General features: G+C 49.8%; 1 protein-coding gene across 1 annotated transcript in view; it reads right to left on the bottom strand.

The window, feature by feature from the left end:
• The window catches only part of MYOM2 (myomesin 2), a 74,987-nt gene that overhangs the window by 25,634 nt on the left and 35,270 nt on the right, over window positions 1–14,083 (bottom strand). Inside the window, exons 15-24 of the mRNA XM_079909385.1 lie at window positions 13,350–13,524; window positions 11,779–11,900; window positions 9,993–10,180; window positions 7,987–8,113; window positions 6,676–6,854; window positions 5,149–5,263; window positions 3,918–4,074; window positions 3,722–3,828; window positions 1,506–1,550; window positions 812–948 (exon numbers count right to left, since the gene is read on the bottom strand). Of these exons, the coding sequence (XP_079765511.1) occupies window positions 812–948; window positions 1,506–1,550; window positions 3,722–3,828; window positions 3,918–4,074; window positions 5,149–5,263; window positions 6,676–6,854; window positions 7,987–8,113; window positions 9,993–10,180; window positions 11,779–11,900; window positions 13,350–13,524 (1,352 nt within the window). The remainder of the gene's footprint in view (window positions 1–811; window positions 949–1,505; window positions 1,551–3,721; window positions 3,829–3,917; window positions 4,075–5,148; window positions 5,264–6,675; window positions 6,855–7,986; window positions 8,114–9,992; window positions 10,181–11,778; window positions 11,901–13,349; window positions 13,525–14,083) is intronic.

The raw sequence follows: 14,083 nt of genomic DNA, 5'->3' as shown, positions 1-14,083 counted from the left end.
CAACAAAGAAAGGCTCCATCAAACAGGTTGTCTTTTAACTGGGTTCCCAGTTGCGCTGTAATAATTAGACAAGAGGACATATATGGAGACACAATGTGCCACAGGCAAAATATCTGTAATATATCTTGTAATGTAATATATTATATATATTATATAGTAATATATTATATATAATATATATAATATAATGTAATATAATATATAATGTAATAATGTAAAAATGTAATGTAATATATCTTGTAATATCTGTCAGCTTCATTCTACACAATTAAAAGTAGAAGAAGGGCAAAGTGTCTGTATCATAGCATCCTACACATTCTTCTCTGCTCAGGCCAAGGGGGCAGCCTAAAAGCTCAGGGAAGGTGCAGAAACTAATTTCCCAGCCGACGCCTTCCATGGGCAGCTCTCAGTGGGAGGGGGGCCTAGGGAGGCATTGCTCACATCAGGGCAAAAATATACCCCTTCAAAACTGTCATCAAGAGGGAATAAACTGATCCACTGAGGATAACCGCCGCCCCACGTAACCTGAACCTTTTCATAAGATCGAGTCTCTAAATGTAGTTGCTCATTTTTTAATTCCAACAGGCTTGGTTAATTAAAGGCCTCCTGATCTCTCCTCTAACCGAGACCAGATCTCTGTACATTGCAAGAATCAACCACCTCTCATTCATGTTGTCAGCCTTCTATGCCCCAACTTCTACAGCTCGAAAAGGGATGAAGACAGACCCAGAATACCGACTTTCAGGAACTGACCTTCCCAAGTAATACCTGGCCATCTCCAAAGCCAGGGGCCACGCACACATGAACTCACCTCGCTGTCACTGACTTCTCTGTCATTAATGATGAAGCGGTAGCTGGCGTCGGGTGATAAGTGCTCAGCCTGCAGCCAGAAGCGGACCTGGCCCTTATCAAAAATCTCATAAGCTAATTCTGACTTCAGAGGAATTGCTACAGGGAGAAAAGAGATCACAAGTCAATAATGCGTGAATCCTTGTGAGAAGGAATAGCTGTGCACTATAGGAAAATATCAATCCTCGTTATTAAATTTTTGGAGAATGTGAAACCCCGGAGTATTGAACTGGATTATGAAAACCAAAACAAAGAAATGAGACTCTAGTTGGCCTGGCACTGCATTCAAAGCCTCCATGCCCCGTGAAGCCTTGCACGTGCACGGTCTGCTTTCCTGATGGGCCCGGTGACCACAGATGGATATATTCTTTCTGAATTCAATGTAATCCAATAACTGAAGATCCCATTTGATACAATTCTCACTTGGATTAAACAGCCACACTCAACCCGAAATCCAAAGCACTGCATGCCATGAAAATTGCTACACGTTACAATATTAGCTAATACTTGTTTTGAGCGAATTGTTGACAAGTGTGTAAAAGCTGGCGCACAAAACGAGGCCATCCTCTCCCCTGAGCGTCCCTTCCAGAGCTGCATGCGGTAACGAACATGCCTTCCCACAGCACAATCCTGCTCTGAGCTCCAGGCTCACTTACTGGGATGTTTTATCTCATTGCTCAGCGTCACCAAACGTTCCATCTCTAAAATTAAGAGAAATATAATCACTGGTTTTGACCTGTACGTTCAGAAGCTGGCTTAAAAGCAAAGCAGAGATTAGACATCACATCACCAAGTTTAATTTGAGGCTGTGAAAGAAATTAGAACTGGGAGTTAAAAGGAGACGTGGGATGACTGTAACTTTGAATACTCCCTCCAGTGAATGACCGCCTGCAACTAAGATCCTCACCGTTTAAAGAACCCACTTACTAACGGGACCCGTTAGGACGGGTTAGGGCAGAGGTCCCTGGGAGTGGGGGGCACTGGGGGGGCAGGTGTATTCCTCGAAGAGAGGAAGACCTACAGAGGGGGTATGTAAAGGGACCCATCTCCAGATCCTCTAATTCCATATGAACTCTTTCCTGAAGTTGGTCGTTAAAAGCGTCCTGCTTCAGCACCTCTCTCACCCACCCAGAATTTCACTGTGGTGTATTATCATGAATTTAAATAATAAATAATAATGATACATTAAAAAGTAAAAATGCACTGCTCCTGAGACTCCCAAGAGCAAGTTAAGAAAAACTGAAGGTTCTAAACCATTTCTTTCCTTTTCCCTCCTTCCTTCCCTTCCTTCCTTCCTTCCTTTCTTCTTAAAATTAGCATTTAGAAATGAGACCATGGTCACCAAGGTCTGTATGCACCTGTTTATTTGAAATGAACAATGAAGCAGACTTTCTGTGACCAGAAGTAACTCCACCTAGACGGCTGATCTGAGGGTGAGGGCTGACACCCCCATTAGGTCTCACAGTGGGAACTTCCATCCATCAAATGAGCTAACGGTGCAGCATCAAGGTTTTGCCTGAAATGTACTTGAGGTCCGTATACAGCATAAAATGTGCTGGAAATGCTCCTCCTTCGCAACGATTTAAAATTAAGGTGAAAACGTCATCTGCAAACTTTCAAATGGAGCAGAGGAGTACAGCACTTGTCAGAAGTCTTTAAGGATGTTTCGCTAGTAAAGAGCTGTGTGAAGGCCACTGAGTGAGTGTCAGAAAGGGCAGCTTAAAATGCAGGTGAGCAGCTTCCGGTCCCTTCCCACCTTGTCTGTGAGCAGTGAGGTTGCCAGGGAACCCAGGAAGCAGAGATGGTGCAGCCCCTCTGCTGTTCTACTGCTGGTCCTGTGAAATGCACATGGGCTCACCCCAATGCCCCCAACGTCTGCATGGGACCTGCGGACGCCTGCGGCCATCAGACCCTGTCCCCTCGCCACCCGTCCTAGGCGTCCCCCCTTGTATCCCTCTCCTGGGACCACACCCTTCACTGCAGCCAAGCAAGATGCCAGCTGATAAGGAAAGGATTAGAATATCAAACTTAAGGCATTTTAACTGAGGGCCCTCAGGACTCAGAAGCTTTTAAAGGCCCAACGTGGAGTTTTGAGGGTTCTGTCCAATGCTACACAGTTCCGTCCACATCACTGACTAATCATCGTACAGACTTGTAAAACTGGCTCTGACCAGCACGGGGTGGTAGATAAGGGTTGGACACAAACATCAACCCAGGCAGTGGAAGAATCCTCCTCCGGAGGCCAGTTCATTGTCTGGGGGACTCAGACCCCGGCCCCTGCCTAAGAGAAATGGCTGCTTTTCCCCGGGTCAGAGTAAACCGACTTCCCTCACTTCTTTCTGCTGTTTGCTGTTTATAACAGAGCGAGTGATTTTAACTATGGAAATTAAATATTATTTCACACACATAAAAAAATATATACATATAAACGTGTGTGTATATATATACATGTATGTGTATTCTTTCATCATCTGATTATTCGATTATTCCATGTTGGGAGAAAAGGGAGGATTCTTGCATCTGTGCGCCTCTCATTAATTTTACGGACTTATTTGCTAATATGCTACTTGCCAAACTAATGAAACGTAACTAAAACTCATCTCTAAAAGTACACGTGGAAGGCTATAAAAGCAATATATACAACAAGAAATAAAATACTCCCGGACCAGTGATTTCTTTAGTGGCTAGAGTACAAACTCAAGAGTTTGTGTAATTTCCAAAGTAATTTTTGGCTTTAAAAAGGATTCCCCGCCCCCAGCCTCCTGCAAACACACACCCCTTTTCTAAGCAAATCAGTCTTTTCTCTGTTAGGGTCAATCTTTGAAAATGTTATAAAACCCCCAAAGGGAAGCCTATGTCCTACAGGTGTTACCTTTCTCATCCAAGACAAAGCTGGAGGACACACCATCCGTGTCACTGACGGACACAGAGTAAGTCCCTAAGTCCACTTTATCCAGATTCTTAAAGTACAGCTTCGAGCTGAAAGGGAAGGAAAGCCGGTATGTTAATTACTGTGTTTGCAGGCGTTCCTAAGAGGTGGTGATGGCCAACTCTAGAGTGGAACTTACTGGTCCCCCACGGTCTCGACCTTGAACCTCTCGTCACCTGCAATGTCCTCGTAGGATTTGCACCACGTGAAGTGAGAGGCGTCTGTCATCTCCTGGCAGTCAAAGCTCAGGTAGATGTCGCCTTTTTCATCCACGCCCGCGCTGATCTCCTTGGTGCCTGCAGGGCGAGAACGCCAGGGAGCATCTTAGGAACACGGTATCCTTCCGAGTCCTGTTTTTGGAGGAGGGATGGCCCAGGCGGAGGGCTTGTTTTACATCGAATCATCAGGCTTTGCCTAGGGTCTACCCAGGACAGCGGGCAGATGTGAAAGAGTGAGCCCTCTGGGCAGCTGAAGGAAAGCAGGGAAGTTCAGGTTTGGGTTTTAAGTCATCACATGTCTGTCCACTTCCTTTTCTGCATCCAGCACCGCTGGAGAAAACCCTCTGGGCTGCCAACCCCGGCCATAACGATCCTTTTGCCCTTTGGGATCTGACCCTTCACCACTCCTGGGGGCCCGGGCAGCGTGGTTAGGGCACTTGTTTCCCACACACCCGGGCTCTACTTTCTCCACTTTTTCCTTCGGGGGATTGTTTGTTTGTTTGTTCCTTTTTGACCAAGTGGACACCTGGCCCAACACAGGCCAGTCAGCATCTGTCCCTTAGGAATCAGAACTGGAGGAGAGACGCCAGCCTGAGCCAGGTGCACACAGACGCGCCCCTTCCAGGAGGACAGAGGAGCACAGAGCCGGGTGTGAGGGTATCCATGGAGCCAATCTCCAGGGAGGGGAGAAATCCAGAGAAAACATGGTTTCCGGAGATCCTTCTCCCCACGTATCCCGAGAGCTCACCCCCCTCCCCTCGGAAGCACTTCCCCGCCAAGGTCCCCTCAGCTGGGCTCTTACTACTTTTAACCAAGAGGATTGCCAGCGGCTTTATAATTTCTGATCAAAACTCAGCAGTAACATAAAAGACCATCGTCATCCCTGCACGTTCTACTGCTGAAATGAAGACCCCGCCACCCTTGCAGAATGACCTCACGTGCCCCTTGCTGCCCAGGATGCTGGGGGGGGGGGGGCGTGCAGTGGGTCTTTGAAGACATGCTGTACTGCGTCTGTCAATCCAACTCCTTCTATAAATGTGACGGGTACCGTCCATGCATCTGCCGTCCATTCACACACACACACGCATCCCTCCTCCCAGATCACCCTGCTGTGAGGTTTGCCCTGTTAACAGCCGAGCAGATGAGGCTCACCTGGCCTGGCCTCCACAAGTACCGGCTCCGACGTGTCTGAGGGCTTCCCCACCCCACTCGCATTTACTGCCCGGACACGGAAGATGTAGGTTTTTCCTTGGTGCAGGTCGCAGACCTTGAAAGAAGGAGGAAACGTCACATGTGAACAGACAGATGAAAATGACTTCATTCTTCATCACATTTTATTACAGACGTGTTTTCTTTTTACAAATAGCCTATTCTTCCAGTCGGAACAGCCATACAGAGGAAATGCAGAAGGGAAAAGGAGACGGGCAGGCTCATGACCTCACTTGGCGAGAATAAACAGGGTTGCTACTGTTCTGATATATCCTCTTCTTTGTTCTTTGCATATTTTAAAGCAGAATTGAAATCATATCATCTAGTTTATAATCTGGTGTTGATATTTAACATAATTCTACGGGAGTAAATATCATTTCACATGTGATTTTTTAGTTTGTGCAAAATATCCTATCATTGGGGCAATATCAAAATTAAACCCATCTTGGGCTTCCCTGGTGGCGTAGTGGTTGAGACTCTGCTTGCCAATGCAGGGGATACGGGTTCGTGCCCCGGTCCGGGAGGATCCCACATGCCGCGGAGCAGCTGGGCCCGTGAGCCATGGCCGCTGGGCCTGTGCGTCCGGAGCCTGTGCTCCACAATGAGAGAGGCCACAATAGCGGAGGCCTGCGTACCACACACAAAAAAATTAAACCCATGTCTTATACATCTACGGATGACGTATATTGTAATCTCCATTGATAACCAAAAATAAAATGTATATTAGCTAATTTCTAACGAATTCATTTAGCTGGATTCTGAGCAGTTTTTATTCATTCAGAAGACGACACTGATCTTGTTTCATGTTGTCCAACTGCTCTCCAGAGGTTGCTGTCCATTTACCTGTCACTCAGGTGCGGCCTTTCTTTAAGGAAGCACATTGCCTTTCTGTCTAAGCCACACCCCAGAGCCCACAACCCAAAGAAGAAAGCCTCTGATGAGGGCAGCTGGGTCCCCGGGTCTAAGCCACTGTCACCACTAACCTGACCCCAGTGACTGGTGAATTGCAGGTGCTAAAAACAGAAGTACTTGGAGAAAGAGGGGACAGAGAAATTACACATCATAATTCTGTCAAATGTGTTCACACTGTGTGTACGTGTGTATGTGTGTTTATCAGATAGACGTGCATCAGCGATCACGGGAACTGAGTGAAGTAAACGTGGGCTTGGTGCGGAAAGACATAATTCTAGTCATCACTGTGGAAGGCACATCAACACAGTCCATGACCGTGAAGTGTCAGCACCACCGGGGGTTGTCAGACGGCAGGAAGCAGAGGAAACCCACCCAGATGGTCCCCACATGCAGTCGTTCCCCACGTCCACGGAGGGGCGGGCGCCTCCTGGAACCCCGCTAGCTGGCAGCAGGGGTACCCGTTCATGTGCACAGTTCCGTGGGGGCTTTGAGCTAGACCCCCCGACAGGGATGAAACATGTTCCCCAGAAGACAATGCCTGAGAAGGTGTACCGTCACCTTTAGGTAGCGATGTGCTGTGGTGGCCTCGTTGACGGTGATCCACTCTTCGGAATCCTCTTCCTTAAGGTCCACGAAATACCCAGAGATGGGGCTGCTGCCCGAATACACCGGGGCCTTCCAGAGAAGCACCAGGGACGTGTCCCGGACCTCGCAGAACGTCAGGTCGTAGGCAGGACCTGAAAAGTCAGGTGAGCCTGTGGACTAGTTCACGGGTCCACACGCTAGCCCGGGACCAGCAGGTACGTCTCACAGAGAGAAAGGTGTGCAGGAGAGGATCCTGAGGTACCCGCCCACCTGCTGGGCTGGAAACCCGGGCATCACAGGACTCACCCAGGGAGTCTGACCACCCGGGGAACCAAGCTCTCACCAGCTCCACCAGCCTAGTACCCCAGGCCCGCCTGTGACAGTGACCAAGCCCAGGTCCAGGGGAGCCTTGAGCAGTAAAGGCAGGAGGGGTCCCACCCGAACCAACCACTCTAAGCCCCCAAAAGCCCCTGGGAACTTCTACGGCTTCTCCTTCCACTGACTCTTCCAAGGGGAAAAAATTAATTTCATTAAAACAAGTATCCCCCACCCCAAAAAATAAAGGAAAAGCCACATCATCTGGCCACAGAACTGAACAGTTTCTAGAGCTTTTCAGCTTCAACTTCAGGTTCGTTGTTTCGTCTCACTTTGTTTTGTTCAAACCGTGAGCATATTATCCATGGCATTAGGGGTCCTGATGGACCGGATACAGAGAAATCAATGCCCAGTGCCTGCAAGTTTGTGAAAACAGTTTGAAAATGTGGAGCCATGAGTAACTGCAGAGATTCTGTCAATGTTCACTTTAGAACCAGAGGCCCCAAGCTCCCATGTGCTCTGGGAGGAGGAGACCTGAGTGAAGACACAGTCAGTAAGGTCCTGCTGTCCCTACTCTGGCCCAGCTGGAGCCTCTCCTGCTGGGAGCTGGCCTCCCTCTGCCCCTTTGGGAGAAGTCCACCTGGCGCAGGCCTGCCCTGGACCCGCCTCCGGCCACAGCATCCTCGACTCGGGGGAGCAGCTGGGGGTGGGTGGCCCCACAGCCTCACACTTCAGTGCTAATGACTCCGTGCCTGTCACTGCCCTACCTGTGTGTCCACGGCCCAGACCACAGGGCGGGGCCACCTAAGGCACAGCTCTGCCCCGGGCCTGGCACGTGGTAGTGGTACCAGGATCTGTGCAGAGTGACTGAAGCCTGCTGGCTGCAGAGGCTGGGAAGGCCCCCTCTCCGGCCAGCCCTGCGTGTGCACGCGAGGTACCCAGGGGTGAGTCCTGGAGAGACCGTCTTACCCGGTTCCGGCGCCGTCCAGGCCTCGCACTTGAAGAGCTCACTGGGGTCCGACGGCTGCCCGATCCCCACGAGGTTGGTGGCAGCAATTCTGAATTCGTAGAGTGAGCCTTCTGCCAAGCCCTCCACCTGTTCAGAGGATGTTTAAATTATAGATGAACCCACAAACATAGAAAACAAGCTCATGGTTACCAAAGGGGAAAGCAGGGGAGGGATAAATTAGGAGGTTGGGATTCACAGGTACACCCTCCTGTATATAAAATCGATAAACAACAAGGACCTACTGTACAGCACAGGGAACCACACTCAGTATTTTGTAATAACCTATAAGGGAAAAGAATCTGAAGAATACATATATACACATATGTGTGTGTATAACTGAATCACTGTCGTACACCTGAAACTAACACAACATTGTAAATCAGCCGTACTTCAATTTTTTTAAATTAATTAATTAATAGGTGAAACAAAAGCTGCGTTACGACCCACGATCCATCGGGGGAAAGGGGGTATTCCTGGTTGATTTATAGATGGAATGTGAGGGTGAGGGACCTTGTCAGTAAGTCGGGTACGTGTCTGTGGAAGGTTATTGATCCACCTGCATGTTACAGTCACCACCTTCACCCCGACACGGTTTGCCTCATTCACTCCATAAACCCTCCCCCCGGGGATGACGTGATGACCCAGGCAGGAAGACAGGCTCAGAGACAAAAGCCACAAGGAGCCAGTGGAAGAATGGTGGGCGGGACCTGACCTCGGGCCCAGGCTCTCCACCCTCCACCCTCCACCCTCCACCCCCGGCGGCACCGCACCTGGGGTGTCAAGGGCCCGGGACGGGAAGCATCCTCGCCGGGGCGGTGGGGAGTGACCTGTCTCCTCCCCGCACACTGGCTGGAGGCCCCTGAGGGTCCACTCTGCCTGGTCGGTGCCACAGAAGATGGAGGGAAGGCCCTGGACCAGACCATCAGCCCTGCCTGGCAGCCCGGCCACTGGATCAAACACAGCATCTGGATGACATTGTCTCTGAACACAGCAGCTCCCAAAGCAAGCACGAGTCACGTGGAGCCGCTTTATCCCCCGGAAGGCAGGTCTGGCCTCGTGGAATGCCGGCATTCAGAAAGTACGCGGGCATTTCCTCCGGAGTTTGGGACCTGACAGCCAATAGTAAGGTGTCCGGGGACAAGCGTTCACAAAACACCAGGATCTTCGCACCGAGCTTGAATTTTGGCAATACGCGTCACACACAATAAAACGCATGAGAAATACGTATTGCATAAATATAGGTATTAGCACAGAATCTTGTACAAGACAGGGATTAGACCTCTTCTCCGCCTCCCGCAAAAAATCCCTCGCTTTACCACGTGACTCCTGTGAATGAACAGGTGGGCGTGCTACCCGGTAACCGCGTGAGCTACCGTCACCGACCCGCGTGCTCCGTTAAGTAAACACCTTCTCCCTCATCTCTCTCACGAGAAGCCCCGTGTGGTGGCTCACGGGGAGGAGTGGGGGCTCAGGGAGGCGAGAGCTGTTGCCCGCGGGCTGCCGAGGGCTCGCCTGGAGACTTGGTTCTGCTCTTTCTTACTCCAAGTCCATGTGGCTCGCGCTCCCTGCACCCAGATGGAACGTGTAGTTGGGCAAGAGGCTCACTGGGAAGTCTGAGCACACGCCTTCCTTGGGAAATGGGGACAAACAAGCAGAGGAGCCTCGATCGTCACCGTCTCCTGCGCATCCTGCCCCGAGGCTGAGAGCTCCAGCCACTGGGCTGGAGGCCGGATGCCGCTCACAGCAACACCTGCACCTGCAAACGACCCACCTGCCGGCTCACCTCCTTTGCTTCACTTCTCAAGAGAAGATGCTCCGTGACCCTAAGTTCTCATGGTGAATTGTTTCATTCACTTTTGTTTCTGTGTCAAATTGCCTAATGTCACTGAACTCTGAGACACAGAACGGGGACCCTGCCCCACAGGAGAAACTGCCTGCAAAAGGGAACGAGTCCATGAGCACCCACCGTCAGGATCCTCTCCTGGAGAGGCGAGGCGTTGACCTCATGCCAGTTTTTGTGGTGAGCCTCTCTCTTGTCTATGTAGTAACCGAGGATGGGTGAGCCACCGCTGAACTTAGGCACCTTCCAGCCCAGGGTCATGGAGTGGCCGTCACAGTTCAGAAGGGTGATCCCGTAAGGATGGGACGGGACGGCTGCAGGAAACACATCGGGGAAGTCACCCGGATCTTAGTGCAATAACCATTAACCTACCGCGGCCGGCTCCAGCATCTCAGAGGGACGGGCAGCAACGGGGGATGGCCCTGGGTGCCTGTCCCCTCTGTCCTGTCCAGGTCTCCCTGCTCACCATCTTCGCTTGTCTTTGTCTCTTCTTTTAAAGAGAGTAAGTTTTTAAAAAGCTTCTTTCATATATATTTATTGCAATTTCTAAATACATCTTCCAATACATACATCCATACATACATCCTCCAATATTTCAATAATACAAAGGCCAAGAAGGACACTTGAGACAAAAGACGCTCCCCCTCCTCTAAGGAAAACCTTGAGAGAGCAGCTTTCTCATCACGCCCATGAAGAATGACAACCTCACCTTCCACAGCCAGGGATGACCGATAGCCTTAGGCCAGTGAGTCTTAACTTCCCCCATAGTTATAGAAACTTCAGATTAATTCAAATGAGTATGAATTCAAGTTTCCCTTTTGAACACCCTGCTCGGAAATGGACCATCTTTTCCTAACGGGTTGAAGAGGATGTGTCTCTGCTTCCCCCCTCCCCAACTCCGAGCAACCTACGTCCAATCATCCTCTGTCACCCGAGATACAGGTACCCGGGAATGAGCTGGTCTTATTGCATAATTAAAACATAAATGATTGGCTTTCATTTAGTAGGAACGACTTGAAGAGGCTAGTGGTAATGTTTGAAAGTCCCTCCTGGGAAAAACTGATAGATTATAATGAGCTTAAAATAAGAGTTAATCTTTTACTATACTACCCACCTAAGTATCATCAGATTTGACATTCCTTAGAAATTCCAGTAATGTTATTCTATCTATTGTTAGATGAGAAATCATAATTTCTGAAGATACTTTTAGATTTAGTTGAAGACAAAAATAAAAAGCAAAACATTTCTCTCAGAAGTGAAAAGATAATACTATGATTCAAAATGTGTCTAAGAGGCGATCGTGGTTCTAAATCTTCCTGAATACTTTTAAGTCATGGGGTCCATTTTATATGAAACAACCAGACCAACATTACACAACACAGAGCTGCACAGATCAAGCTTCCTAGGGCCCATCACTGCAAGTTTGGCCCCGAAGCGTTCTGTGTGGTCAGAATGATAATTTTGAAAGATCACTATTTATGAACAAAGCCACAGAGTTACATAAACATTTGAAATCCTCTGGAATGACGTTAAGTTCCTTGAGCTAAGAATAGCTGAAAAGGCCATCGACGTTCTGTTTTGAACGCACCGATTTTGAAAAGAGACGGTCACACCCTACAGCATACATTGTAATGGGGGCACGTGCGCTTGGAAACCAGTGTGACCCCTGATAATATTTTCTATTTTCAATTTGCATTTTACTAGCATATTATCCTTTCTCCCTCTCACACTGGCATTTCCAAGCCAATTGATGAGAGGTTTCCACAGAACTGCATGTTCTCTGTTCAACAATTTACATCCACTTTTCCCCTCCGGTAATATTCTAAACGGCATCATAAAGGTCTGTTCATGCAGAAATGAAAACGTAGTGGAGAACCGAAAGCTGGCACAGAGTCGCCCATGAATTACTTACTGAGGGCGGCCTGGACTTTTATGACGTCAGACTCCTGAGAATTCTCACTCGTCCCAACAGCATTAACGGCTTTAACTCGGAAGATGTACTGCTCGCCGGTGGTTAGGCCGTGCACCACAAACCTGACAAAAACACGAATCGGGGGCGTGAATACAAGGCTCAACCCTTTTTCTTCCTACAATAGACACAGAGAGCATCTTGAACATGCCACGAACATCCGTCACTGGGACTGAAAAGAAGTTTACTTCTTCGAGTGCCTCATGGATGCATATTAATTCCAATCAACACGCCACGTCCAAACGTAAGCCAGCAACAGCCAACGACTCTGGGGCTGAAGGGAGCTGGACTCGGGGGGCGGCGGGGGCACCAGCTGCTGCCCGCGGGCCCCGGGGGGCGCGGGAAGCAAAGCCCTGGAAATCCTGAGTGACCTCACTCAGTGCCAAGGCTCCCCCTTCATTTCCAAGCCCTCTGGTTTTCTCTGCATCGAAGCTCTATTCTAAAGTAGGGTTCCTCTCCTTTCCTAAAAGAATTCACGTCTGTAAAACTTAAGGAGAAGGAGTGACACCACACTGGCTAAGATTTGGCTTGGAGACCGGCTTGGACACCTAACAGATTTTATGTCCTCAGTCAAGTTACCTAACCCCGGAAAGACTTTGTTTTCCCATCTGTGAAAGAGGATCATAGTACCTACTTCTCAGCACAGCCACCTCGCACACGGTAAGTACTCAGTAAACGTGAGCAATAGTTATTTATCTTCGAGTCTGCAAACATGTATCAGGCATTCACGAAATTCCTGCACTAGCATATTTGAGGTGTTTTGTTCTGGGAGCTCTTCCTGCACTCGCTGGCGTGGACTGTGCATAACATCTAACTTTAGCGTCAGTTGTGTCTCTTCTTTTCCAGCCACAGCTTTTTCCAATTTATTGGTCTTTAAAGAGTGAAGAGGGAAGGGTGTCAGAGACGTAATGGATAACCCGTCCGCAGTGGAGGATCTGACAGCTATTTTCCTAAGCGCGTCCTGCGGGAACCCTAACACACCCAGGCCTTCCCTGCAGGCCGTGAGACGGGAGCAAGTCCGTGTCGGCAGGAAAGATGCTCGGCCCCACTGCAGGCAGAGCCGCCGTCACCCCTGCACAGGAGCCTCTCTCCACCCCCTCCCCGGCTTTGTGCAATTGGTGGCCAGAGGGAGGGCCTGTCAGCTTTGTGAACAAAGCAATTTTAAAAGTTCAAAACATCAATACAGAGAAATAAAACACCCTTCCCGTCCCGGTCGCTACTTTAACTCTCCTGTTCAGGGTACGTCTTAAACGCTGAGTACGTCAGAGGAGATGCTCTGGGGCTTTTCTTCATCGACAGACAAAGCACTTCAGCCACGGGGCAGAACTAGCTCCCCAGCTTCCAGCTCTGCAGCCCCCATGTGTGGGTGAGGAACCCGGCCCGTGGTGTGGACGTCACAGGTGTTCCTGCCGTGGCACCTGCACCCGAAGGCCCAGTGGGTCCCGGGGTGTGTGCGTCTCACGTTTTCTCGGGGGTGAGGATGTCAGGTGGAAGGGGACCCGGGCAGGCAGCACCTGTTGTAGCCGACGGGCTTGTGGTTACAGGGCTCCCAGACGGTGGACCCGGCCACGCAGCAGTCCACGTAGTAGCCAAGCAGGTCCTCCTCATGCTTCGGCTGGTCCCACTGCACCACCACTGACGTCCTTGTGTTCCGGGAGGTGACGACGCGGCCGGGGGCTGAGGGGACCACTGTGCAGGGGGGACAGGGACACAGGCTCAGCGGCACGGGAGTCTGGGGGCACGCCAGAGACCCACAGGCCCTCCCGTCCACAGAGCTTGGGGCTTTAGATGAGATTTGGACAAGGAAGACGGTGCAGGGCAAGGGGGCACCCAGGAGGTTCCGGGCAGTCCCTGTGCTCTCTGTCCCCAAGTCGCTCCCTTCCGAAGAAAGAGATTCCCATGACAGAATCTCCTGCCCCTGCCGCCCCTACAGACCCATCCACAAAGCTCGCCCAGTGATGCACGCGCTTTGCTACCCGGGAGGGAACTATGTTGGGATATAAAATTAGCCATTTAAAAAAAAATAGGACACAATTCTATCAGATTCAAGGGACTCTGCAAGGGACTCAGAATCAAACCATGGATTTCTCCCCTCGCACAATTCAGAATTTCTCTAATCTGTATCTGACATCTTCTGAGAGGGAACGTCAAGCCATATGGGCAAGAAACCCGATGCATTTAGGGTTGGGTTTTTTGGGTCTTTTTTAAAGTGGCCATTGCCTAAAAATATTGCTAATCCATTGATTGG

Source organism: Stenella coeruleoalba (assembly GCF_951394435.1).
Source record: "Stenella coeruleoalba genome assembly, chromosome: 21".
NCBI classification, from domain to species: domain Eukaryota; kingdom Metazoa; phylum Chordata; class Mammalia; order Artiodactyla; family Delphinidae; genus Stenella; species Stenella coeruleoalba.
This window is presented reverse-complemented; position numbering and strand designations above follow the sequence as displayed.